This window comes from Polypterus senegalus, chromosome 16, assembly GCF_016835505.1.
Source record: "Polypterus senegalus isolate Bchr_013 chromosome 16, ASM1683550v1, whole genome shotgun sequence".
Classification (NCBI taxonomy): domain Eukaryota; kingdom Metazoa; phylum Chordata; class Cladistia; order Polypteriformes; family Polypteridae; genus Polypterus; species Polypterus senegalus.
Genome location: NC_053169.1, coordinates 91,589,385 through 91,615,324, shown reverse-complemented (window position 1 = coordinate 91,615,324; position 25,940 = coordinate 91,589,385). Strand labels below are relative to the sequence as shown.

General features: G+C 41.0%; 1 protein-coding gene across 1 annotated transcript in view; it reads right to left on the bottom strand.

The window, feature by feature from the left end:
- akt3a (v-akt murine thymoma viral oncogene homolog 3a) overlaps positions 1–25,940 on the bottom strand; it is a 400,245-nt gene that overhangs the window by 106,353 nt on the left and 267,952 nt on the right. The window contains exon 3 of the mRNA XM_039738729.1: positions 356–481. Within this exon, the coding sequence (XP_039594663.1) occupies positions 356–481 (126 nt within the window). The remainder of the gene's footprint in view (positions 1–355; positions 482–25,940) is intronic.

Below are 25,940 nucleotides of genomic sequence, written 5' to 3'. Positions count from 1 at the left end.
ATTTGACCTCTGTTAATTCTTTTTGCACGTCATCTTATAGCGGCAGTAAAAAAAACTGCCACAAGTTGTGCAACCACAGTAAAACGGTCTTTGTTGCGGTACCATGTGACATTTTCTGGGGCAAGACTGCACTTCATGTGAAGCACCAAATATAAATACTGGCATAGTGTGAAAGATCAGAACTACACGGTCTCAAAGGATCGGCCAAGGTCAAGTGTTCCTGCTAAAGCCAACGACAATGTCACCAAAGGAAAATCTCCAGGACAGCATGCAAGATCCAGGACCCATTTGAATTAATATGTACACACAAATACATTTTTATTTTTCCAGCTTTAAGAAGTAAAAGTCGACTTACTTGCCACTGAAAAGTTATTCAAGGGATATGGCAAATCTGCATCTTGGGGCTTTTCTTTGTATCCTATGAAAGAGCCGTCCGTTTTCAAAAGGAAGTATCGTGGTCTCCAGTTCTTGATATACTCTCCTGGAAGAAGAAAAAAAAAAAAATGCATGATAGGACACCCATTTATATCTGACAAGATGTGTGTTGTCCAAAACTGAAATTACTGCATTTACAGAACATGACAGAACAACACAAACAGATTTAGAAATAAACAAGAAGGTGAATTGTTCACTTCTCTGCCGAATCGCCCGTGAGGTCAAACAGCTTCCCTACAAGGGTACCCAGCAGCCAACAATTAGAACAAGCAGGCTGCACTCTCTCACCAGTCGTAATCTTCAAATTACACATTACAGAAATCCGTATGCCCCGCTAACTAAATTTAAAAACATCTGCCGATTCCAAATGAGGAACAATTTGGTATTTAAGGTCACTGAAGGAAAAGGCTGTGTGATGCAAAACATCAGTGAGTTTCCAAAACAAATCTCTTTGTAGGAAGAATGAGCTTATCCTAATTAAAAGTTTATGAATGTTTTAAAAATATTTAAACAGCCAAACCTAGATAGTAGTCATGCTATACTAATTCTTCATTCCACATCCTCCACATCTTGTGAAACTTAGCGTATGATATTCAGACTACAGCCACTGAACGAATGTTTGCCACATAAATGACCCTAAAAAGCTGATGTGATAGCACTGTTGTAGCTTAAAGGAGACATTTATACCTAAACGGGACAAAGCATAAATAATATGAAACTTGAAATTGTATGTATGTTTTTATTTACTCCATGGTAAGTGCCATAGCTGGCAAAATCAAGGGTAAAGTATACCGTCCTAGGTAGAAATTCCAATTCTCATTCCCAGAATCTCCAGAAGTGGGTCAGATGATCAGGTCTGTACGAGTAAAGCACCAAGTGCCCAGGTTATCTGCCACCACCTTCTTTTGGCTGCTCCCGTTAGGGGTCGCCACAGAGGATCATCTTTCTTCATTTCTTCCTGTCCTCGTCATCTTGCTCTGTCACACCAGTCACCTGCATGTCCTCTCTCACCACATCCATAAACCTTCTCTTAGGCCTTCCTCTTCTCCTCTTCCCTGGCAGCTCTATCCTTAGCACCCTTCTCTCAATATACTCAGCATCTCTCCTCTGCACATGCCCAGGTCATCTGCCACCACTGACTTATTCTGTGACATCAATAAACTGCTTGGCCTCACACCCCAGTTTTGAGCTGTTCCACCACTGACTCCATGTGTTATTTCATAATTTTAGATTCAAATTTAGTTACCTATCAACTCACTGAAAAACTAAAGGTGGTTTCACATTTCTGCAAGTTTGAGCATTAGTAAATTAAAGGATACGTTTGGGTTCTTAAATTCTAATTATTTTTCCACATCCCACAATCTTGCGTTAAAAATGTCTTCCCACATACTGTGATCAAGAGTACACCAAAACAAACGTGAAAATAAAAGACTTGAAAGAAACCTTGATATCAGAAACAATGATATATTCAATAGTAAACAACTGGCCAGTCTAAAAATCCTGTTTTATTGCAATTTCTCGAAGGAAACGTCCAGCCCTCTACATACAACACGTGAAACACCGAGACGGATAGCAGGCTGCTTCAGAGAGCAGGTTTGAAGTAGTTACCAGCAAAGACCCCACAAAGCCCACTGCAGAGCTCTTCATATCTCTTGACCGGAGCCACGCTGAGCTCTCTCTGTGTTCTTTCACTGGGCTTCAAAGACACCTTTCAAAGAAAATCAAACGAAGCTCAGCTCATTCCCACCCCGAGATCACACATTTCAGCGAGGCCTAATGAACGACCGACTTTTCAACGGCTGCTTTTTTACACCGACTGTCTTCTTTTATTTGTTCCCTGCTCTTTCCTTTTCATTTGCACACCTGATGAAGGCTTTACAGTCGCAATGTTGTCTCTTTAACCTTCTTTACTTTCAGTGTGAAATAATCGGTTACCTTTTTTTCCCTAACTTAAATACGTCCACTTGAAATCTGTCAACATTTCAATGCTTTGATTCACACCTTGAAACTGCAAACATCTCAGAAAAGAGCTTATCTATATTATTTTAGCAAAAATATATTTCTGTCACACTATTTTTAAAGAGGTTTCTTTTCACTTGTCACATTATTCCTTCTCTACAAATGATACGTGGATGAAAACCTTGGACCTTTGTTATTGCTGAAAATTACTTGTCTAAAGAGGCATTTAGACAAATAACCTCTTACAGTAGAACATCAAGTAGCCACATTACTGTAATAATAAATCACATTTTAAAAATATTTGCTATCTCTTGTCGTATGTGTACCTTCAGTGCCTTTCCTTGGTATCTGAGGCCCTCTTGACTGGTCCAGTGTGTTCCTGTAAAGCCCCGGTCATCTCGAGGCGCCTTGCTTGCCTCCTGTCCATTATACAGTAGTACTTCCCGCCTTTGAAGGAGACTTTCAGCGTGCCTCCTATGCCTTTACTCCTCCTTGTGTATCTTAACACTCGCACATCCTCACTCGATTGCATCAACAAAGCCAAAAACAGACCAATCACATTGCCCTGATGGAGCAGACACGCAGCCCATATGGTTTCATTACATCTATCTATCATATATATCTATATACACATATATATATACACATACACATATATACGAGAGAGAGGCTGTGGACTGAAGGGCCATCCTCACTCACATGCCAGCCTCTGTTTGAGTCGCTCTACCTCTCACCAAGTGTTGGAGCGCACTTCGCCTCCGCTTAGCTAGCGATACCGGTTTGTTCAACAGACATTATGATCTTGAGATTGTTAAGGAGTGGCGTTTGACGTTTTCGAGAGAGAGATCAGAGCTACGTCTGTTTAAGTGGGTACCTGCTCACTGGCAGAGATATCACGGCCATGTGTTCTTCTCCCCGATTTCCGCTGGCGTGTACCGACCTTCTGCTTGGGCAGAATAACATATTTTTATTATTGATTTTTAAAGTTTGTCCTATTTCACTACTATGTGGGTGGAGCCGTGGGGGACAGCAAGTAGTATATATGTTTAACTTAAAAGGGACAAAATATTAAGCGTCACCACTGAAGTTTACCTGTATGACCCCCAGATACACCAATGAAAACAGAAGGGACAGGCAGAATCGGAGAGAAAGGGCAAAACTGACATCCTGTACGCTCAAGGCGACCCTCAGTGATAGAACAAGCATAAGAAATGGTAAGTTTAGCCAACCAATGAATGCCTTTGCTGCAGAAAGTGGGGTGTAACGTTACTGTTGCCTAAAAACTTGCACCTTCCCAGTCAGCAAGCTCACTTTTATCATGTGCGGCCGCTCTTTGTGTTACTGATGTGGCCAATGTTCAATCGTGCTGTTCCGGGGACTGGAACTGGAAGGAGCAATCACCCTTGAAAGGACCAAACTGACAGGTTTCGTTACATTAATTTGGTTTATTAATCTTACTAGCAGGATGGCATGGTGGCGCAGTGGTAGCGCTGTTCCCTCACAGTTAGGACACCTGGGTTCGCTTCCCGGGTCCTCCCTCCGTGGAGTTTGCATGTTCTCTCTGTGTCTGCGTGGGTTTCCTCCCACAGCCCAAAGACATGCAGGTTAGGTGCATTGGAGGTCCTAAATTGACCTGTGTGTGTGCGTGTGTATGTGTGTGTGTGTTTCCTGCGGTGGGATGGCGCCCTGCCCCGGGGTTTGTTTCCTGCCTTGTGCCCTGTGTTGGCTGGGATTGGCTCCAGCAGACCCACGTGACCCTGTGTTAGGATATAGCGGGTTGGATAATGGACAGATAGATGGATGGAATCTTACTAGCTGTGGAAGCAGATTGCTTAGAGTTGATGCCTCAGCTCCCGTCTACAGTGTGGAGTCTCCAGGTTTTTCCCTCTTGCTGACGGCTCTGTGGCATGCAGCTCTTAAACAGGCTGCTTTTAACAAACTTCACCAACACCAGCCGTTATGACTAAAGACGAGGGCATGTATCTTTCCTTTAGTAGAGCCAGTGCCAAGAATTCTGTGATAAAAACGCACTGCATCCAATTTCGTGTTTTTGTCATGTAACCCCCCAAATCAAAAGAAATATTTTCTTAAACTGCAGTGTTAGATAGAGAGAGAGAGATAGAGAGATACTTTATTAATCCCAAGAGGAAATTCATATTGCTGCTTTGGTGTGGACATGTTGATCTTTTGTTTCATGTTTGTTGAACCCAGCAGGCCACTACCATAAGCTACTGGGAGAACTTTTTTTTTTTTTAATTCCCCCCCAATTATAAAACCAGCTTTAATTAATACAAAAAATATCCGCATCTTGAGAAGCATATGCGTTATAATCCAGTGCTGTAGTAACTAGGGGGCTCCACTGGCCTTTCCTTTTAAATGTACCAAAAAATCTTTATTTTATATAGCACCTAGATAGATAGATAGATAGATAGATAGATAGATAGATAGATAGATAGATAGATAGATAGATAGATAGATAGATAGATAGATTTTAATGTTAGTATAGATAGATAGATAGATAGATAGATAGATAGATAGATAGATAGATAGATAGATAGATAGATAGATAGATTTTAATGTTAGTATAGATAGATAGATAGATAGATAGATAGATATTACAAAGCAAACAGGACTACAACAGAATTTGTAAAATGACAAGACAGGGAAGCATATTTTCAAAATCAACAATATCTGCCTACATTAGCTGAAAGTGAGTTGTTTCTGTTCAGATGCACTGCCAACATTTAAAATAACAACCAAGTAAAAAATCTTCTATCTACTGTATTGCTTGTCACTGCAAGGGCCCATCTAGCAATGCCTGGTAGAAACTGCCACCACGTTTCAAGTGTAGCAGAAGTTCTTAAAATGTCAAAGTTGAGACTAGCAGAGTTCATAAATGTTACGCATCACTAATAGCATCCTGATCACCGACAGATGTGAAAGGCACTATATAATAGAGACAGACAGACAGACAGATCTATATGAATTTGCCATTAAACGTAACCAATATGTAACAATCAGAACAAAAGCATACAAAATACGCTAAGACAAATGTGTCTATGTGGAAAGGAAGGTTTTGCAATAAATTCCAAAAGCTTGTGACACTTAGAAGGAAAAACGGGTATTATTATGTTATTAATATTAAATGGTCCTTGGGGTGAGACGTAAAACCGAGGTTCTGACTCCCATGTGTTTAGAAAAGACCCCTTTGGTATATTTTAAAGACAGTCAGGTGTTTCCCAGTGTTCCCATACCCTGTCTCTGTCACCAGCTAACAGCTAATGTGTTTAATATAGCAGCATAAAGAATGGCTGCCATCCCATCCATCATCCAGGTGGATGTTCCCTATGGGTGGGGGATGAAGTGGCTCCCCTTTGTATATGTAAAACACTTTGAGTACTTTAGAAAAGCACCATATAAACACAATTCATTATTACTGCTATTATTCTATTATTAAGAGATCATGACTAATTATGGCATTTACCAAATCATCATCGGTTGTACTTTAGGGTCCCGAATCACTGAAATTGTAATTTTTTGTACTTAAAGTCCGATGACAAAAAAGAATTGTGATCTGTGGGGTACTGGGCTACTGGTTCAAGGAGTGTCATGAATATCACTACTAGACTAATAGACACTTTATGGAGAATATCATCACTGTGCATTTAATGTGCTATGTATGATATGCATTATTAATGTTCACAGGATTTTGGTATTTCATGTAATTAGATGGGAGTTCTTGTATTTGTTTTGTCATCTTAAGATGTGTTAAACTAGGAAAATAAAGTGTAGGTGTGCCAGGGGGGCCGGTGGTGTGCATTTTACGATAATCTGAACCATGGCAACTTTTTTTTTTCCAAGGCTGTGGAATATTATAATGTCTCTGAAGTCATATCTAACCATTCTACTGGTTCAACAAACACACACACACAAATAAAAATGGGCTCCAATTTGTGTCCATGACTACAATCTACAAACTAGGGGTGTCGAAGTCCGGTCCTGGAGGGCCGCAGTGGCTGCAGGTCTTCATTCTGACCATCTTCTTCATTAGTGGCCAGTGTTTGCTGCTCATTCACTTCTTTTGCCTTGAGTTTTAATCATCCTGACTCAGGCCCTTTAGTCGTTTCTTTTTCCTTAATTAGCAGCCAAACAATAATGAGACACAAAACGAGCCGCCACGTGACCAGCTCACCCAATATCTCAACATAAAGAAAGGTGATGGTCTCGGGAAGGTTGGCCTCTCAGGTCACCAATACATTTCGACGATGTTCTAAGAAAAAACAGAACATCAACGGTTGTGGAAATGCCAATGAGAGCAGCAACAGGACATGGAATGAAATAACGGGTTGAATTCACAGCAATAATCGGCTTCTCATTAAGAGATTGGTTGGGGTTTGACGTTCCAGTTTAGCTGGTCATCTGTTGGCTGCCATTTAATGAAGAAAAGAATCAGTTCAGCGGACTGACTCCTTAAAAACAGGGCTATAAAAATGAAAGGAAAAGGAGTTAATTAGCAGTGAAATCAGGGTTAGAATGAAAACCTGCAGCCACTGTGGCCCACCAGGCCTGGAGTTCGACACCCCTGCAGGCATAAACTGCCTCTTTCCTCCCCTTTTGAGCCACTGCCCACCACGTAAAAGTCACTGGGCAGGACACTATAAAGATGGTGGCATCATCTCCTCGAGTGCAACTGCCAATTCAAGTCACAGAGAACAACTCTAGAAAAGAGCAGAAGTGGGAGCCAACAACAAGAAGTACTGTAAACATCGCCATCTTCTTCTCACTTCCAGAAATTTGGACCATACAGAGCTGAGCCGCGCTGTTATGTGCAGCAGTGAGTCAGAGTAACGCTGATGGGATCTGAACTCCCACAATGTAAATGTACTTCTTATTGCCCAAACGAGAAGAATCATTCAAAGCTGCCAAAAAAGAAAAACAGCAACCAAAGCGAGAGTGACCGTTACAATGCTGAAAATGGTGAAGAAAAGTTAAACATCTCCAAAGAAGTATTTACAATTAATTATGAAAACAGGCAGGCCGTGAAAAAAAATGTAAAAAAATAAAAATCAAAAAGGCTGCTTCGCTTTTCATTCTTGTCATCTAGCACACGCTCGGGCCACTGTATTTTTTTTTTTTGAATTGGAAATAAACGAACATGTTCTATTTGTAACAGGCACATAAAGCATAACGACAGCAGCTTTTCTTAATTAACACATCAGAGAAAAACACCTGCTCATGTTAATTCGACAAGACCGAGGTCTTTGCTAGTTTCTCCCTGCCTTGCGTTAGATCTGCTAAGAGGAGGAGAAGCAGCAAAACTAGGCTAAAAATAAAATCAAAAAAAAAAATAATAATAATAATAACAACGAAACAAAAAAGGCAGACGTGGAAATGCCAGAAGACTCGCCAAGACTTGTGTTAAAAGTTGAAACGCTTTGTTTTTTTCCCCCCCTTCAATAACAAAAGTTTTCCTCTTATTAAATAGAAATAAAAATAACCGAGCGAAAGCTTTTTATTTTAGTTATTGAAAATGCCTGCAAAGAACAAACTGTGGCAACTTCTACTTACAAATGTGTGCATTGTGCTTACAGAATACATACACATACACACGACCGGTCAAGGGGTTTACAGCACCTCAGTTTCTCTACAAATGTAATCAGCTGGAATGCAATGAACGACCTAAAATGAAGAAAAGGTTAGCGGTTAACTGCCAGAGGTTGAAATTTAAAGTTTAGGTTAGCAGAAAGTGAAAAAAAGGAAATGTTAGAATATTACAAATGGGCCTTCATCAGGGAACAACTAACAGGATACAACCTACAGATGCCGTGCGGCAATTCAAGTCAATGAAGCCTTGCAAGTTGAAGCAAACAATTTGAACAGGTGTCCCAACTTCTGTCGATTACTTAAAAACCCTCTGTGAAGACGGGACTTTCTTCTAGTCTGCAGTCGTCCACAGCTGCTATTTCAAGGCCCAATTTTGTCCTTTAAGGAATCGCTTTCTTCCTTTGCACTCGGCCTGTCAAACCTGCAGCACAAAGTGCAATACAATACAATTTATTTGTTGTATAGCCCAAAATCACACAAGAAGTGGACTTTAACAGGCCCTGCCTCTTGACAGCCTCCCAAGCCTTGACTCTCTAAGACGGCAAGGAAAAACTCCCAAAAAAAAAAAAAAAAAACCTTGTAGGGAAGAAAATGGAATAAACCTCGGGAAAGGCAGTTCAAAGAAAGACCCCTTTCCAGGTAGGCTGGCCGTGCAGTGGTTGTCAAAAAGAAGGAGGTCAATACAACACAACACAATACAACACACAGAACAAATCCTTAATGCAGCATAAAAATAAAACATTTACAAGAATGGAGCAGAATTTAACAGTAGATGATATCTTCAGAGTACAAATTGACGTCTGATTTTGTCGACCTGCACTGTGAGGCGTTTGTGATCACGCAAGCTGGTGACCCTCAGAAACTTGCCTTCTGACTGGCTTGTGACTTTGGCTCTGCCAGACCTCTTATTTCTTCCAGTTGCCTTTAGATTGTGTAGGACACCACTGTACCCGCTGATGCTTTGATTTTTATTTTGCTAATTCACGAAATGAAAGGCCTACACTTTTAAAGGTAAAGAGCTCAGTCTCATTTCATTTCTTAATTGCTGTTTTCTTGCCATTATCGCTGGAATTTAGAACTTTCTACAGTGTAATATTGTCCAAGTCGTACTTCAGAGGGTGTACTAACACAATCTGCTTTAAGACAGACGGTTTTTTAAGTAATCGACAGAAGTCGGGACACCTGTGGGAATTGTTTGTTTCAACTTGCAAGGCTTCATTGACTTGAATTGCTGCAGAACATCTGTAGGTTGTAACCTGTTCGTTGTTCCCTGATGAAGGTTTATTCATAATATTCTGAAAGTTTTCCTTTTTTTCAGTTTATGCTAACCTAAACTTTAAATGTAAACCTCTGGCAGTTTACTGTTTGCCTTTTCACCATTTTAGGTAATTCATTGCATTTCAAGTGAATAAATAAGAAAAAGAACTGGAAAAACTGAGGTGTCCTAAAACTATGACCAGTAGTGTACATACAAAACAGGATGGCCCAGACAGCAGCTCTGAACCACACACGTGTGGCCATTTCAGCGTTCCATTGCCTTCTTATCTGTGAACACGAACGTCAACCAAACTTCAAAAAAAAAAGACACGTAGCAGACAAAATGTTACAAAGTGCATACATGGTGTCATTTCACTCCTGTCCGTCGGGACTGCACATCACAGTTTACAACAGTAGCTTTCTCTTTGCTTAATGATAAGTGTGGACATTTTATTTGATTCTGGCTACTCCAGCTCATGAATAGCAGCAATTTAGCCATGCCATACGGGCAACAAAATGTGGCACAGACATGTGCCAAAAGTTCATCCAACTATATAAATAAGAACAAGTTTGACAAATGACATGAATCTATTTGGTCCTTCAAGCTCATTTGGGTTGGCTAAAGGGTCCCTTTATCTCTTCCTGATAAGTTCATATGCTTACAAACTTACAGCTTTAACTAAACTGAGTATTTAGTTGGTGCCAAATCCCCAAGTCTTGTGAAGAAGTGCTTCCTTGGTGGGCATCATGGCCTACGTTCGTATTACAAGCCTTATTGCTCTGACCAGAGTTACCTATCTTGACGGTTCATATTCCAGTTGTGTTGTGCTGGGCTGGTAACGTCACTTCAAGAGAGGCCCATCACATTAACATGCTAATTAAAAGGGCAGGCTCAGTTGTGGGACGCACTCTGGGGCTCCTGGAGATCGTAGTGAGGGAGAGAATTAAAACAAAACTGAGTGTCATTATGAACAAAGCTGCACATCCTCTCTCTGACAGCAACGTGGAGGACTTTAAGCTAATGAATCATTCAGCAAAAATGTGTCAAGAAACGCTAGGGGGGCTCCGTTAATACCAACAGCAATACGCCTGCGTAACGCCTCACTGTGACTGAGACTGCCAAGTCTGACGTTTTCTTTTCTGTTTTCGCGTGTGTGTTCAGAACATACAGTATGTGTGCGTTTATTTATTTCTAGATAGATAGATATGTAAGGCACTATATGATAGATAGATAGATAGATAGATAGATAGATAGATAGATAGATAGATAGATAGATAGATAGATAGATAGATAGATAGATAGATAGATAAGGCACTATATGATAGATAGATAGATAGATACTTTATTAATCCCAAGGGGAAATTCCAGCAGCAGCATACTGATAAAAAACAATATTGAATTAAAGAGTGATAACAATGAAGGTATAACAGACAATAACTTTGTATAATGTTAACGTTTACCCCCCGGTGGAATTGAAGAGTCTCATAGTGTGGGGTCTCCTCAGTCTGTCAGTGGAGCAGGACGGTGACAGCAGTCTGTCGCTGAAGCTGCTCCTCTGTCTGGAGATGATCCTGTTCTGTGGATGCAGTGGATTCTCCATTAATGACAGGAGCCTGCTCAGCGCCCGTCGCTCTGCCACAGATGTCAGACTGTCCAGCTCCGTGCCTACAACAGAGCCTGCCTTCCTCACCAGTTTGTCCTTCTTCTTTATGCTGCCTTCCCAGCACACCACCGCGTAGAAGAGGGCGCTCGCCACAACCGTCTGGTAGAACATCTGCAGCATCTTATTGCAGATGTTGAAGGACGCCAGCCTTCTAAGGAAGTATAGTCGGCTCTGTCCTTTCTTGCGTAGATCATCGATATTGGCAGTCCAGTCCAATTTATCATCCAGCTGCCTTAAGAGCTTCTGTTAAAAACCAAATTTGCCCCTGGGGACAAATAAAGCTCTAAGTGTATCTAACAGTAATGTGAACACCGCAGTCCTCCACAATACGGATTCTGACCTGGCCGTTCTGCACTTCTCCTCTGCACAGTTTCCAGAGGCACCATGTCATCTTTTTTTGGAGTGTGGTGACCAGCACTGCACAGAGTACTCCAGAAGCGGTCACACCAGTGCAATAAACACTCCCTAAATTCATATTCAATGGCTATATTGTGCCCTGTGGTGGGCTGGCGCCCTGCCCAGGGTTAGTTTCCTGCCTTGTGCCCTGTGTTGGCTGGGATTGGCTCCAGCAGACCCCCGTGACCCTGTAGTTAGGATATAGCGGGTTGGAGAATGGATGGATGGATGGATGGCTATATTGAACATCATCATCCGATGCCATCCTCTATCAGAGAGATAACCGTTGTGCATCTCCACTTTTCTCAGTGCTCATCTAATCTCTCCATAATTATCCATACAACACCACTTTGCAATATTGACGGCCCAGCTGCTTCTTGTCCTTTCCTCTCACTTTATTCATTAATGCTAACTCCCCAAATAAATTTAGTACCATATCATCTCCTTATCCTCTCACAAAACGTCCTACAAATTGCATTTTTTTTTTCTCATATCCTGCTTTCCTCAGAACCTCCGCATTAGTTAAGTTTTTGCTGCCAGCCGATTTCAGAGTATTTGTCTGCAGCAGCACAGCTCAAAAGCTTGTGTCGTCTTGATAGATCGTTTAAGAGACCGTCCGTGCCTCTCCACTATAGCTGAAGAATTCCTAACACCGTGGTGGTCTTCTTTCATCTTTCATATTTAGATCTCCTTTCAAAATTTCTTCTGAATGATTCTTCTGTGCAGAACCATATCAAAGGCTTTTTGAAGTCCTAATGTAAATCGTGTTGTATGCTTTGCTTTTGTCTACTACTCCGTTTGCCTGTTCAAAAAAGTCTAACAGATTGGTATAGCAATCTGTTAGGCATTCATACACATAAAATCTATATGCATGCACACAAACACAGAATTACAGTATAAACAAATACCAACATGGACCAGGCAGGTTCTGAAAAACGAGCAGTACATGGCCCATTAGCATACCTGCTTGGTGCAGTTTGGGTTCAGAGACGGCAATCCCCAAATATCATTATTAAAACTCATTATCATTACTACTACTACTACTAAAAGCCTGCATGTACAGTATTTAGCACCTTCCATGATTAAAGTGCTGAAAGTGGCACCATTAACACTGCAGGAATGGCGTTTAGTTCCCAGTCAGGAGGCACTTTGCTGCAGTTTCACATGTGGCTGCCCGTCATTCAGTGTTTCACTTTACTGGACTCTCTTCCATTATGTGCAGACCAGACAATACGCGGAGCCACGAGATGTGCGGTATGGTTGTTTTGGAAGTGAGATTCCAGAGATTAAATCGGACAATCTTGGTGTTTGTAATCCTGAGTGCTCAGATACAGATGGCAGGCAGTGTGTATTGCAACGTTTAAGGTTTAGGACTTCACACCCTGAGGTTGTGGGTTCGATTGCTGCAACTGACCACATGTGACTGTGGAAAAAAAAAAAAAAGAAATGAAACCAAAAGTCTTCTCTAATTATGTACATCGCCTTGGATAACGACATAAGACGGATAATATGTAATAATAAATTCCTCCATTCAGGGCCGGATTAAGACGAAATTAGGCCTGATGCTGCAGCACAAGAAAGATCTATTTCTTCCCGGCATTGGTGCATTCGACACTCACCGTACTCAGACCGACCAAGGAGTCTTAATTGCTTGCGACGCAACCAGCCAGCCTTTATTGAACATGAATAATAATAACGACGTTGTATCGTAACAACTCGAGATTAACAGCAAACTATGTAACATCGACATTCAATAGCAATTGACTGAAAAGTCCACTTAATGCAGAAAACCTAACAATGAAATACACAAAATTTCGCAATTCTCTTAACGAAACAAAGAAAGAAAAAAAAATGAATTTGCACAGACCCAGTTCAGGCTCTTGAGGATAAAACTTTGTCCACGGTTTAAATTTCATAATAGACCAGAATCCCGTAGAGGATTTTAAAGATTCTAAAGATCCATGCCGGGCCCGCAGGCCGGCTTTTAGTTTTACCTTTACAGATAACCATTTAAATAGCCATCGATTTTTACTGTACAACTAACTTTCAAGGTGAAAAATTTACTACATGGCACTTACCAAACAATAATAAAGTGAAAAGAATCCCCAAGATATTGCAAAAAATGCAGCTAAATTACTAAGTAAAATGTTTAATGTAAAATTGATAGCATTAACTTGAAATCTTCGATTAACAATAAACACGACGCCGTTATAGTTACGTCACAGCGCAAAGAACAATAGTAACTGTATAATAAGTAACGCTGTGTCTTAGCGTCTGAAAGTCGGACTCCAAATTTCATTCTAAGAATTACTTTGAGGTTAATATAGCAAGGAAAACTGTTCAGCTTCCGGAAAATTCTCGTCTGTTTTCATCTGGGCCTATTTCAAGAATAAGCCAAATGCTGCAGCGTCAATAGCACCCACCTTAATCCGGCCCTGCCTCCATTTGCTTATCCTCAGCCTCATCACCACTTTCAAGAAACTGGGATGGACTGAACTGATTCACATTAACACTCATTTGATAAAAGTTTGCTCATAAAGACTGAACACGTTTTTTAGGTCTTTGTCGTCACAATGCTAAATCTTAAGAGGATTTTATTTTCTGAGGCTGTGGGTTCAAACACTGCAACTGACCAAGCATCACTCGCAATGAAAAAAAAAAAAAGAAATCAAACCAAAATACATCTCACATGTTTATGTCACCTTGGATAACAAACGACATGATCTAATAAAAAGTCATAATAATAAAGTCCCCCATTTGCATATCCTCAGCCTCACCTGCACATTCAAGAAACTGGAAGTTGCAAGGAAATGGAAAGTGGTGAGAAACCAAGTGGTGTGTGAAGAGAACTCAGCAGTGTTCACAAGGTGCTGTGATAGATAGATAGATAGATAGATAGATAGATAGATAGATAGATAAGATAGATAAGATAGATAAGATAGATAAGATAGATAGATAGATACTTTAGTGCATGTCTGTGCAGAAAATATGCAGTATGGTGTGTGTGTGTGTATTTATACATTTATGTATTTATTGCAAGAGCTTCCGTTTAAAACCAAAGTTCCTCCTGGGGACAAATAAAGTTCCACCTAGAAGTGCAAGTGGCCTGTATCTAACCGTAATGTAGCAGGCAGGGTATACTGTAGCGGTTAAGTGTCTTGGACTTCAAATCCTGGGATTGTGGGTTCAAATTCCCCAACTGACCACGTGTGACCGTGAGCAAGTCGCGTCACTCGCCTGAAAAAACAAAAGAAGTAAAACTAAAATGCTTCTTAGATTTTGCACATCGCCTTAGATAAAGATATGAGCCAGACAATATGTAATAATAAATTCCTCCATTTGCATATCTTTCAAGAAACTAGAATGGACTGCATTGATTCAGATTAACACTGGCTTAATAAAAGTTTGCTCAAACACTGAACCTGTTTAGGTCTTTGTCGTCGATAACGCGGTTTGATCATTCAGGGGTTCACAATGCTAAGTCTTAGAGCTCGTTTACACGTTCCCAGCATTCATTTGACGCGTCCTCTTAGAGGATTTTTTTCTTTTCTGAGATGCAAGATTTCCAGTGATGCACATGAGAAGTTATGTATTTCAATAGTCTTGTTTACCTTGACGCTGGAGATTTTCACTGTACTCTGGGCATGTGACAACACCACCTCTAATACCATCCACCTTAATAAAAGGACAAATGTCTGCGTGTGTGTCTCTGTGACCATCCAGCTGCTATGTCTTGGTTATGTGCCATTTGGCATGGGATTCGTGAAAGCAGTGTTGATCTTTCTGATGCACCATCTGTTGGAATGTCAAATGCAATGCATTTTATTACTACACTCATTACAAACTACAATCCAATAGGTGGTGCACTAAAGAGCTAACGCTAAGTACGTTCAATAGAGAGTAACTGCTGGACGGGCGGAAATCAGCTTGTTCACTTTTGTCTGTGTGTCCGTCCGGTTGCTAGGGTTAGGAAGAAAATTTTTAAAATAGGCAAAACATGCAGAAGAAGGGTTAAAAAAAAAATCAAAAATAATACAATTACCAAACAGGAGTCTGAGAATTAGTCTTAGGGGTCTATTATGTTGTCCAAGGTTACATGCCATCAAGAGCAGAGTGGCACTGACTTTCCTGCACCCACTCTGACAGGTTTATGGCTATAATGCTAATGACTGATTGCTGCATGTGGTGGGCAATGAATGAGTGAAAATAACGCTAACCCGACATGCACAGTGGGAAAGCAAAGCCCCGACATGAGTCGCTAAACCAGGCCAATAAGGTAGTGAACAACTCCACATTTACCCAGCAAGACACTTCAACTATAAAAGAGCGGTCAGTTTGATGAGCGACACCAAGAGGAAGTGGAAAAGACGGGCGGCTCTGTCCAAACAGGAAATGGCCGCTTTGAGGGAAAGGGATTGGGTGTGCATTATTATGGCAGCGCAAATGAACAACCCATGTATCAAACAGTCTACAGTATGTTGACTACTCTTAATATGGCCACCATAAGAAAAGGGTAAGTGTCTGCATGTCTGTCTGTGTCTCAGTCTGGTCGCTACGCTTCTCTCATTCCATTTTTAGTAATAATATGCACTGCTGTTGTCATTCCAACAGATGGCGCATCACAGTCATTTACAGGAAGGCGTTTTATTACCACATGCATTCCAAGAGATGGTGCACTGCAATGTTAAGGCTGAGGTCTAAGTTGATTACTTATATTTCACAGCTAGTAAATCTACAAATCATTACAAATATTGGTGCCGCAAGTGCGGTTTCAGGAAAATGTATCACAGTATCTATATATCGTTAAACAAGATGACAATTTGTAACCTCAGCAATGCTTGTAAATCTCTTCTAAATTACATTAAAAAGAAGCAACGTAAAAACGTAATTTTTTTTTTTCCGTACAATGTGAGCAGTAACAACAAAACACGGAAAAAGTGGCACCCACCGGAACAAGACTCTCATTGATGACCGATCTGAATGTCGACTCCTTTAAAAGGTGAGACGGCTGTGCACGGTGTATGCGGCTGCCAAGCCCTTTTATTGTATTTAATACCCATAACAGATTACCCTCCTGAGAAAACGATTTGCCGCTGCAAACTCAGAATCCAGATTAACACATTAAGCATCGGGCAGCATGGTGGCACAGTGGTAAGCACTGGCGCCTCGCAGTGAGGAGACCAGGATGTGTGCCGTGTGACCTCCCCATATCGGTGTGGATTTCCTCCCACTCTCCAAAGACACGCAGGTTAGGTGAGTTGGCATCGCTAAACTGGCACTAGGGTGTGTGTGTGGGGTTGCCCTGTACAGAGTTTGTCCCTGCCTTGTGACCCTGGCTTTGGATTAAGCGGGTTAGAAAAAAACATTAAATATTTCGGCTGGTTTTCTTGAGAAGGGGGCTTAATGTGAGCCACAGTACACTTGCAGGTTCCTCCGATGAGCAGTGGGTATCACTTGAGAGTACGTCATATCAAACTGCTGCGGGGCCAAATGGTTTGGCAGTGAAGATTTCCTCCCCAACAATAAAACTTACGCTTTTTTTTTTATATTAAATTAGACTTAGTGGGAATACATCTGGCCTGAAAAACTGAAACATTGTACTAAACTGTATTACAGCAGTCACTTCAATTGTCTCCAAAATGCCACCAATCTTTTGTTTAATGAACAAATCTGGACTAATGTGCTACATGAATTATATTCACACCAGAAAACCATTTAGTTGACTTTTTCTGTGCCACAGACACAGAGTTTACAAAATGCAGTTCAGGACGCTAAAACTGAACCTTTCACATCCAGGGGCACAAAGTGCAATGACAACACCACCATGTAAGCAACTGACACAGATCAGAGCAGTGCTTTTCAGCTAGGGGTCAAGAATGGCGCAGGGCAGGCCGGAAGAACGTGTGTAAAAAGGCGGCGCAAGGGAGATATAAATAGGAGCAAAGCCTGACATGAAAATTGGCGAGGGCCGCTCCTGCGCTGCTTCTGTGTCTGAAAACAGAGCGAAGACGTGGAGCGCTGATAACATCGACAATAATTAAGGTTACCAGATGTTCTCTAATGAGAAAAGTGCTTTAAAAATGGGGGATAAAACAGTAAACACATTTCTGCAAAGCAAAACTTGAACAACTCAAAATGTGCCAGAAGCTGATATTCTATAATGTGCACAGAGCTCCAAAATTTGCTTAGTGAATGGAAGACAACATTTTTCAACTTCTTCCAAAAAGTGTATGATGTGGGTTAGCCACACTACTATAACAAAGATGAAGCGTTTGTCTTCTGAGATGAGCAGCGTTATTTCAACCATTTGAGAACTTGCCAAATGAATGTTACATGAGGGCAAGTGGTTCCATGCACGGCAAATTTATTCATTAATAAGACAGCAGATGCCCTTCGATCCCTTGGACTACAAAACAAATACACTAAAACCGATCAGCAGGTGTCAGTCCTTTGGGAACAGGTGTGTGCAGAGCAACCGTAAGCATCTGAGCTCCAAAGGAGAAACCCACCCTTCTCAAACATCAGGCGACCCTAAAATCTCTGCCAGGCTCTCTACAAATGCCACCCTCACATAACAGAGGCACCACTGAGACACAGCCGCAGGTTTTAGCTCAATCAGAACACAAGTCACGCAGCAGAGTTTTATTTATGCCAGACTGGTCAGGATGCTGAAGTCTGAAACATGCTCACCTTCACGTCACGTCTTCCACATCTGAGTGCATTCTGGATGCTGTTGCTGGTGCAGGAGGCTTTGGAACTGCCAGGAAGTTCAGGCTGTTCAAGTTTTTTCTGTATGAAGACCACCGTCACTCACTGGATGGCCCAGCAGAGTTTGTGAATCACCAAAATTCAACTTTCAAATGGGCTCAGGGTGGAGTAATACTAAATATCAAGGATAGTGATGTATGATTAACTGCAGGAACAGTTGTAAAAATAGCAGCAAATTACATATTGTCAGTAGTAATATATTATTAGCTTATGACCGGCTCCCTACTCCTAAGGTCCCGCCTCCAATTCCCCTCGGATTTGCACGAATAAATTGGTACCGAAACCGAACTACGATACTTAGTGCGATGACAGAAGTCGCAAAATCAACTGGAATGTTCAAGCAAATAATAGAAAGAAAAATCCGTTAAGTAGTTCTCTTGTAAAAAGCGGACAGACATACAGACAGACTGATAGACGTTGGATTATATCGTGTTGTGGGGGGCGAACACACGCTAGTCGGATCATCTGCTGGCTGGCTTGCTGCTGCTGGCGAGCTATGTGTTCAGCTTGTCGTTGTTTTAAGAGCTGGGAGCACATGAAGCGTTCCAACAACTGTGAGGTTAGATGTCCGTGAACGTGTTTTAAATTGTTTGTAAGTAGGGCCTGACGTGCAAAAGTCCTGAGGTTGTAATGTCTAGTCTCACGTGACATCAAAGTGTCTCTCCGAGATGATCACGTCTCGATCGTTTCACTTATCCCCTCCCCCCACCCCCCGGAGGCGTGCTACACTCCTGCCATTTTGTGTCTCTCGCGCTCACGTTGTGACGTTTCAACGCTCACTAAGGAGATGCGGACGCATCAGCTGCTGGCTTTGTGTTGCTGCTGCTGAACTGCATTTTCTGCTTGTCGTGCTGCGCGTTGATCATTTCAAAGCCTGTACAGCAGCTGTTCTTTTGCTTTTGTCTCACAGGAAGTTAAACTGTCTTCCAGAAAAAATCACGTCTCATCTCCCTCCCAAGATTTCGCAAGATTTTTTTTTTTTATAATAGAGAGATATATACAAACATCTATGTGTGGAAGTGTATGTATCTGTCCGGCCAGGAAGTGAGAGGTGCAGTTGGGGTAAGGGCTCCACCTCAGAGGAATCAGAAAACTCGCTTAGCCACCAATATAGAAGTGAGGCCAGCACATCAGCAAAACGAAACCTCAGAAGAAAGACACTTAGCCTCTAACATCGGCAAAAGGGTATCCCTTTTATTGTTCCTCCCACCGCTAATGCATAAGCGAGGTCAGCACGTCAGTAAAACAAATCCTCCCAGGAGAGAGACACCCACAGTAGTTCCTTTCAATTACCTGATATCTCTACATTTCAATTTTTTTTTTGACGATTTCAATAGTTTTTAGGACCCCTTTTTATATATTATATACACACAAATATTTTATATATATATATATACACACATACACACACAGTCTTACCTCGGTATACGTCTGCTTTGGAATAAGTCCAACTTGGTACACATCCTGTTTGGACGCAAAAAGTTTTGCTTGGAATACGACTCGTGTGCTAGAGCACCACGCGCCACCCGTTTACCTCTCTCGAGAGAAAGCCGTGACTGCCCACGAGCGTCAATACACCAGTTGCTAGCATTCAGTGAACAACTCGTGCTATAACTCTCTGTGAATTTTCACGTGATTTTGTGTTTTTTCATGTAAATTTGAATTCATTGTTGAAAAGTATGAAATATATATATATATATATATATATATATATATATATATATATTTGTATCTGCGTGTACCACGTGCACATTTATTCCCGAAAATTAGCATTAGAAAATCAGGTGCGTGTCATACATGAGGAAATGTAATTCTGTAATGTTTACTTCTTCTGCCTGGGCTCGCTTGCTCTCTTGCTTGCGCACTCTCTCTCTCTCACGCTCTGTCTCGCGTGCTCACACTCATACGCTCTTTCTCGCTCACGTGCTCTCTCTCTCTAAACGCTTCCTATACAATCACAGCGTGCATCGTACACGGGGCAAAAGGATTTTCGCAATTTTCTTTGTAAAAATTAGGGTGCGTGGTACATGAATAAATACGGGGTATATATATATATATATATATATATATATATATATATATATATATATATATATATATATATATATATATACACATACATACACACACACACACACACACGGAGAGAGAGAGAGATTTATATATACAGTAATACCTTGAGAAACGAGTTTAATTCGTTCCATGACCGAGCTCGTAAGTCAAAATGCTCGTATCTCAAATCAATTTTCCCCATTGAAATTAATTGAAATGAGATTAATTCGTGCCAGCCCCCAAAAAACCACCCCAATTTTTGTTAAATGTTTTCAACATAAGAAAAATTTATTTATAATGAACAAATATTGTATACAAACAAAATAACACCTAATACATAAAAGAGAATCTAAAGAAATAAACAGATGTTGGCGAAGCCGATTAGCGTATTGTGATTATTTTTTATTTCACTTCACTTTTGCTTAATTTCATTTTCTTCTTCACCACGCTTTCGTCACTTTCATTCACAGGGCGTTTCAATAGAAACCTGTCCAAGGAGCTTTGTTTAGTCCTCCCCTGTAGAACGTTTCTGAAATGAGTTAGGCGAGTGTCATTAAATAGCGCCGCTGCGTGATCAGATACAACGTTTTCAGGGTGTTTCTTTTCTTTAAAGTTTGAAACTTTTCCCCACATTGCAAACACTTCCTAACCTCCTCCGTGATACCGATCTCCTGCAGAACCTCCGTATGTTGCTGCGTCTGTAGTTCCGTCAACTCCTCTGTCGTCAGTTCCTCTGAATGTGTGGCGACAAGCTCTTTGATGGCTCGTATTTCGAATTTTAGCTTGTAACTCAAGGCAAAAAATCGACTTAGTGATGGCTCGTATCTCAAAAAACTCGTACGTTTGGGCACTCGTATCTCAAGGTACCACTGTATATGCAGCACATACACACACACACACACACACTATATATACTTTATACACACAGAGCTATCTATACATGATATAATATATGATATGTACAAGAACATAAGAGACATTAAGGCCTCAAAGAAATTATTATAAATAGTAGTATCTCTTACATCACTTTTAAAATATTAGAAGTACACTGAAAAATGTAATTTTCTGCCATACCTCCCCATGTAAGGAGGTCTCCTAATCAGCCGTCACACTCATTTAATTCAAGCATAACACGAAACGGCGCCTGAAGCGACTGAAAGTGCAGGTCTGGAAGCCTTTGGCTGTACAGTCAGAGAGCAGAGGGGTCTCCATTGTACTCAGAACATCCAAAGGATGGCTTTCTTGCCACAATCTAAGTTAAAGATGAGGCAGGGAGTTCAGAGTACAGAAACCAAGAAATACGGCATCAAAAAAGGTGGCCCGAAGCCAGAGGGCTGACAAGCTAAGTCAGAGCCCACGCACCCCATTTGATTATTTTTCTTTTGGTTACCTACAACCAAGATCTCTACACGGCTGTCAGGGTAGCCAGCAGTGCTGACAGAAGGAGCTGGCTTTAGGGGAGGCCCGGATCCAATTGCTGCAAATGTCTGCACACTAAAGCTTGCCAGCAAACTATTAAAGCTGACTGATCTACAGAGCGTCCACATTTACAGAGGCGCCTTTTATGTAGGTTGCGCTGAGGCCCACCGCTGCACTGGGCCCCACTTAGTTATAAAGGCAAACGATTTTATTTGCTTGATTTATGAAACAGTTTGTACACAGTAGGACCATTGTGGCATCATGGTTAAACTGTGCCATTAATTAAGGCACAAATGTGAGCTCACCGCGTACCTGCACTCTGCAGATGTCTCGGTCACCTTGGCCTTCCGAAGACGCTGTCATGTACCGTAGGTGTGATTTCAAATCGCTGCCTGTCAATGACGCTGTGTAATACATGTGGAGCTTTTCTTCTGCTGTACACAAGTCAGCATATGCTCTATGAGTGTTTACAGACTCCGATTCCTTAAACACTTCAACCTGAATATTTCACTCCTGGAGGTAAGACAACTGAAAACTCTTTTAATAAAACAAAGCCACACAATAAAAGCCAATCAAACCAATATATCTGAGCGTCTTTCTAGAGACAGTGATGGGATTTGCCAAACAGCAGGCACACAAATAAAGACGGGAGCAGCAGCAGCTTTTGTGAACACCTGCTGACGTATGATATATGACCCAAATGTGACATGATGGGCTGCAGCACCCAGCAAAACGGGAGAGTTCTCAATACAGAAACGCACTTACTGTACACTATCGAGTCACTGTACCCAAACAAGGCTCAATGGTAATTTGTTTACAAAGCATTCCAGGGATTTATTTAATTGACAGACTGATTGTTCTTCAGAGAAAGGGCCAACACAATTTATTAAATGCAAAGTAGAACAAGCATTATGAGCAACACTAAAATACAAAACCCTCATACATAGAACATAACCACTTTAACAAAAATAAGTATCTGCTTGTCTGTTCATTTGCTATGTCTATATCAGTCCAACAGACGGTGCATCACAAACATTTTTAGTAATAAAATGCATTGCATTTGTCATTCTAACTGATGGCACATCAGAAAGCTCAACACTGCTTTTATGAATCCCATACCAAATGCCACATAACAGAGACATATGCATTTCATTTGTTATTCCAACAGATGGTACATCACAAACATTAAGACTGCTTTGATAAATTTCATACCAAATGTCACATAAGACACATATGCATTGTATTTGCCATTCCAACAGATAGTGCATCAGAAAGAACAACACTGCTTTTTCGAATCCCATACCAAATGTCACATAACAGAGACATGCATTGCATTTGTTATTCCAACAGATGGTACATCACAAACATTAAGACTGCTTTGATAAATTTCATACCAAATGTCACATAAGACACATATGCACTACATTTTCCATTCCAACAGATGGTGCATCAGAAAGAACAACAATGCTTTGTCGAATCACATACCAAATGGCATATAACAGAGATATACATGTATGAATTGTATCTGTTATTCTAACAGATGGTACATCACAAACATTAACATTGCTTTTAGAAATCTCATACCAAATGTCACATAACAGACACACTTGCACTGCAAATGTTAACGTTGAGGTCTGAGTTGATTACTGACATTTCAAACCATCTTAGACAGGCAGCACAGCTAGTGTACCTACAGTGTAATATTCCATGGGCATTGTAGCCATGGACTCTCTAGTTTGATTTTAGTTAGGTCTTCTAAAAGACACTGCATAAAAAAAGGGTTCATGGGACTGATTTTTACATCCTGCTAGCACTTTACATCCCACCAAAAAGAATAATAATGACATCCCTTGGCAAGGTCTTACATGACACCTGCTAAAACACGGTCTCTAAACCTCAAACATGTGACACATAAATTCAGCAAAACCTTCAGCAGAGAGCATGAAATATCATCTACTATTCTATGAATAAAATTCACACATTTCTGGGTATTTCCTATTTATGTAACGTGTCACTTATGTGTTTGTTTTCAATATCAGTTTAATTTGTTCACAAATGACAACTTCTGTGATCTGTGATGCCCGAGTCTCAGCTACTGAATGCCACAACCTTATAACACCTAACAAAGCATGCAAACAGTGGCTCTTCAGTGACAATGGAAAACAACTTACAAGCATACACAGTACACGGTTTCCTTTTGTTATTTTAAAACACAAGAGACCATCCGCCAATAAGCACCTTAACCATAAACTTGATACAGTTTGCTGAACAACAGTAGCATGTCTCACAGTCTGTGTCCTTATTGGCTGCTAGGTTGGCCCTGGTGAAACGTTACGGCTTAAAAACAATAATTTACATTCATGCTGCATTCAAAATGAGAAAAATAGCATTTTTATGACTTGAACTTTTTTCTCCCACGTCTTATTTCTCAATCACACACTCCGATGTGCAGCACTAAAAGCACACCCCATGTCACTCTAGACGATAACGGGCCTTTCGGCCCAACAAAGCTCCCCAGTTCTATCCACTTAATCCTTCCAAAAAAAACGATCAAGTCGAATTTTGAAACCACAAAGAATGAACCCCCTTCATGTTAGACCCAAACTTCACTCGGGCAACCGTATAGACGCGTCTCGCATAAGCGTTAGAGCCAAGGATTACTCGGGCTGCAAAAGTGCCAACAGCATTAGTACCAGAAATGGCCGTGTGTTGCATAAGCGTTACCTGGAAAACAATGTCGACATGTCTTCTCCTAGCCACATAATGCCGTTTTTCAGCAGCCCAGGTGTTGCACAAACAGTGACGAACGACGAAGTGAATCTGTCCTCGGGCAGTGAAATTGAAACGGACAGCGAAATCAAAAGTGAGTCCGACGAATCCAAAAGCGACACTCGTGTCAATCGCGCACGTGCAGTGTGTCTTCAAAAGCTAATCAGTCTGTTAAGAAAATCCGCAGGGAATCACGCGCTACTATTGATCTTGGGTTGTGTATTTCACCGTCCTTTGAGATACACCACACAAACGACACGTTTTGACAGTATGTACGGTATTAGCTTTATTTTTGTTATTATTATTATTTGTATCGTTATTATACTATCTACACTTCCGACTTTGGGCTTTAAGTGTTTTACTGTAGAAAGATCAGATTTAATAATAAACGAAAATGCAATGACTTTTACATGTTTTTTACGAGAAACAATGCAGCGCTACATTGGACCCCACATTGCCAACTTCTAAAGTGAACATTGGCGTCTTTCATTTAACATCATTTTGTGATATTGCTCCTCATAAAAGGCAACGTGTAAGATTTTCTTTTTTGTGCTCAGTGTACGTACTGCACAGATATCACAATGAGATACAACAAGGCAAGTCCTCCAAACTCAAGGAGACACTGAGAACAATTAAAAAGCGAGGGACACAACCCAGTCACCTAAAATCTCACCAGCGGTTACAACTCATTTAAAGACATATTGCTTGTAAAGATATGAATTGTAATTTTATGCCATATTGAAATAACTAAGTAAACACCATCTACTGTATCTTTGTAAAAGGGTTGTGTGATCTTCTCAATATAAAAGGCACTACAGATTAAATTAGATCAGATTAGGATGTACACTATTTGTCCCCAAGGGGAAATTAAAACACAAGGGTCTTTCATCTTCTCTGATGGCAGCTCTTCACACCCGCCCTGGTCTTTCCCTTCTTTCATCCCCTCTTCTATGTGTTGTCACCTGCCTTTTCCTTTCTAATCAAACACCTGATGGAGGCTATGCAGCCAAAACGTTGTGTTTTTTGCCTTCTTTCCGTTTCAGCATGGGAATGTCCTTCGCCTTCTACACATTCACGCTGGCGCGGCGCAGCACCATTACGGTGAACTGTTTTAACTTTGGTTCCAAATAACAAGGTGGATACACTTGTTATCCAATTTCCTTTATAAATAAGTGACTATGATTTTGTAAAATGTGCACCACAATGAACAGGCCTATGCAAATGAAAAGATTATTCGTTTCTTATAAAGTGAAGTGCGGCAGTGACAATGCTAAAAGTATTCTCTAAAATTACCACTACAAATGAAGGCTTATGTGGCACTGCTCAGGTTAATCTAAACACTGTGGACTATTGTGACAGGCCGGTGGCTGTGACACTTTTGTACAACAGCAGACACAATCGACACATACTGTGTGTCAGCTGCTGCACACTTAAAGACCGCCACCTTCTTCTTCTATGTGGCGCACGGCACCACAAGACCACTGTAAAGTGCAGACTTTTCTTTTCCTAGCCTTCCAGTATAAAGACAGCATGTTTTGCGCTCCCCACCAACAATCTGCTCTAACTGTAGGCTGAATTTAGTTTATTAATGTGGCACTGCTGGCCAGGCTCTGCGAA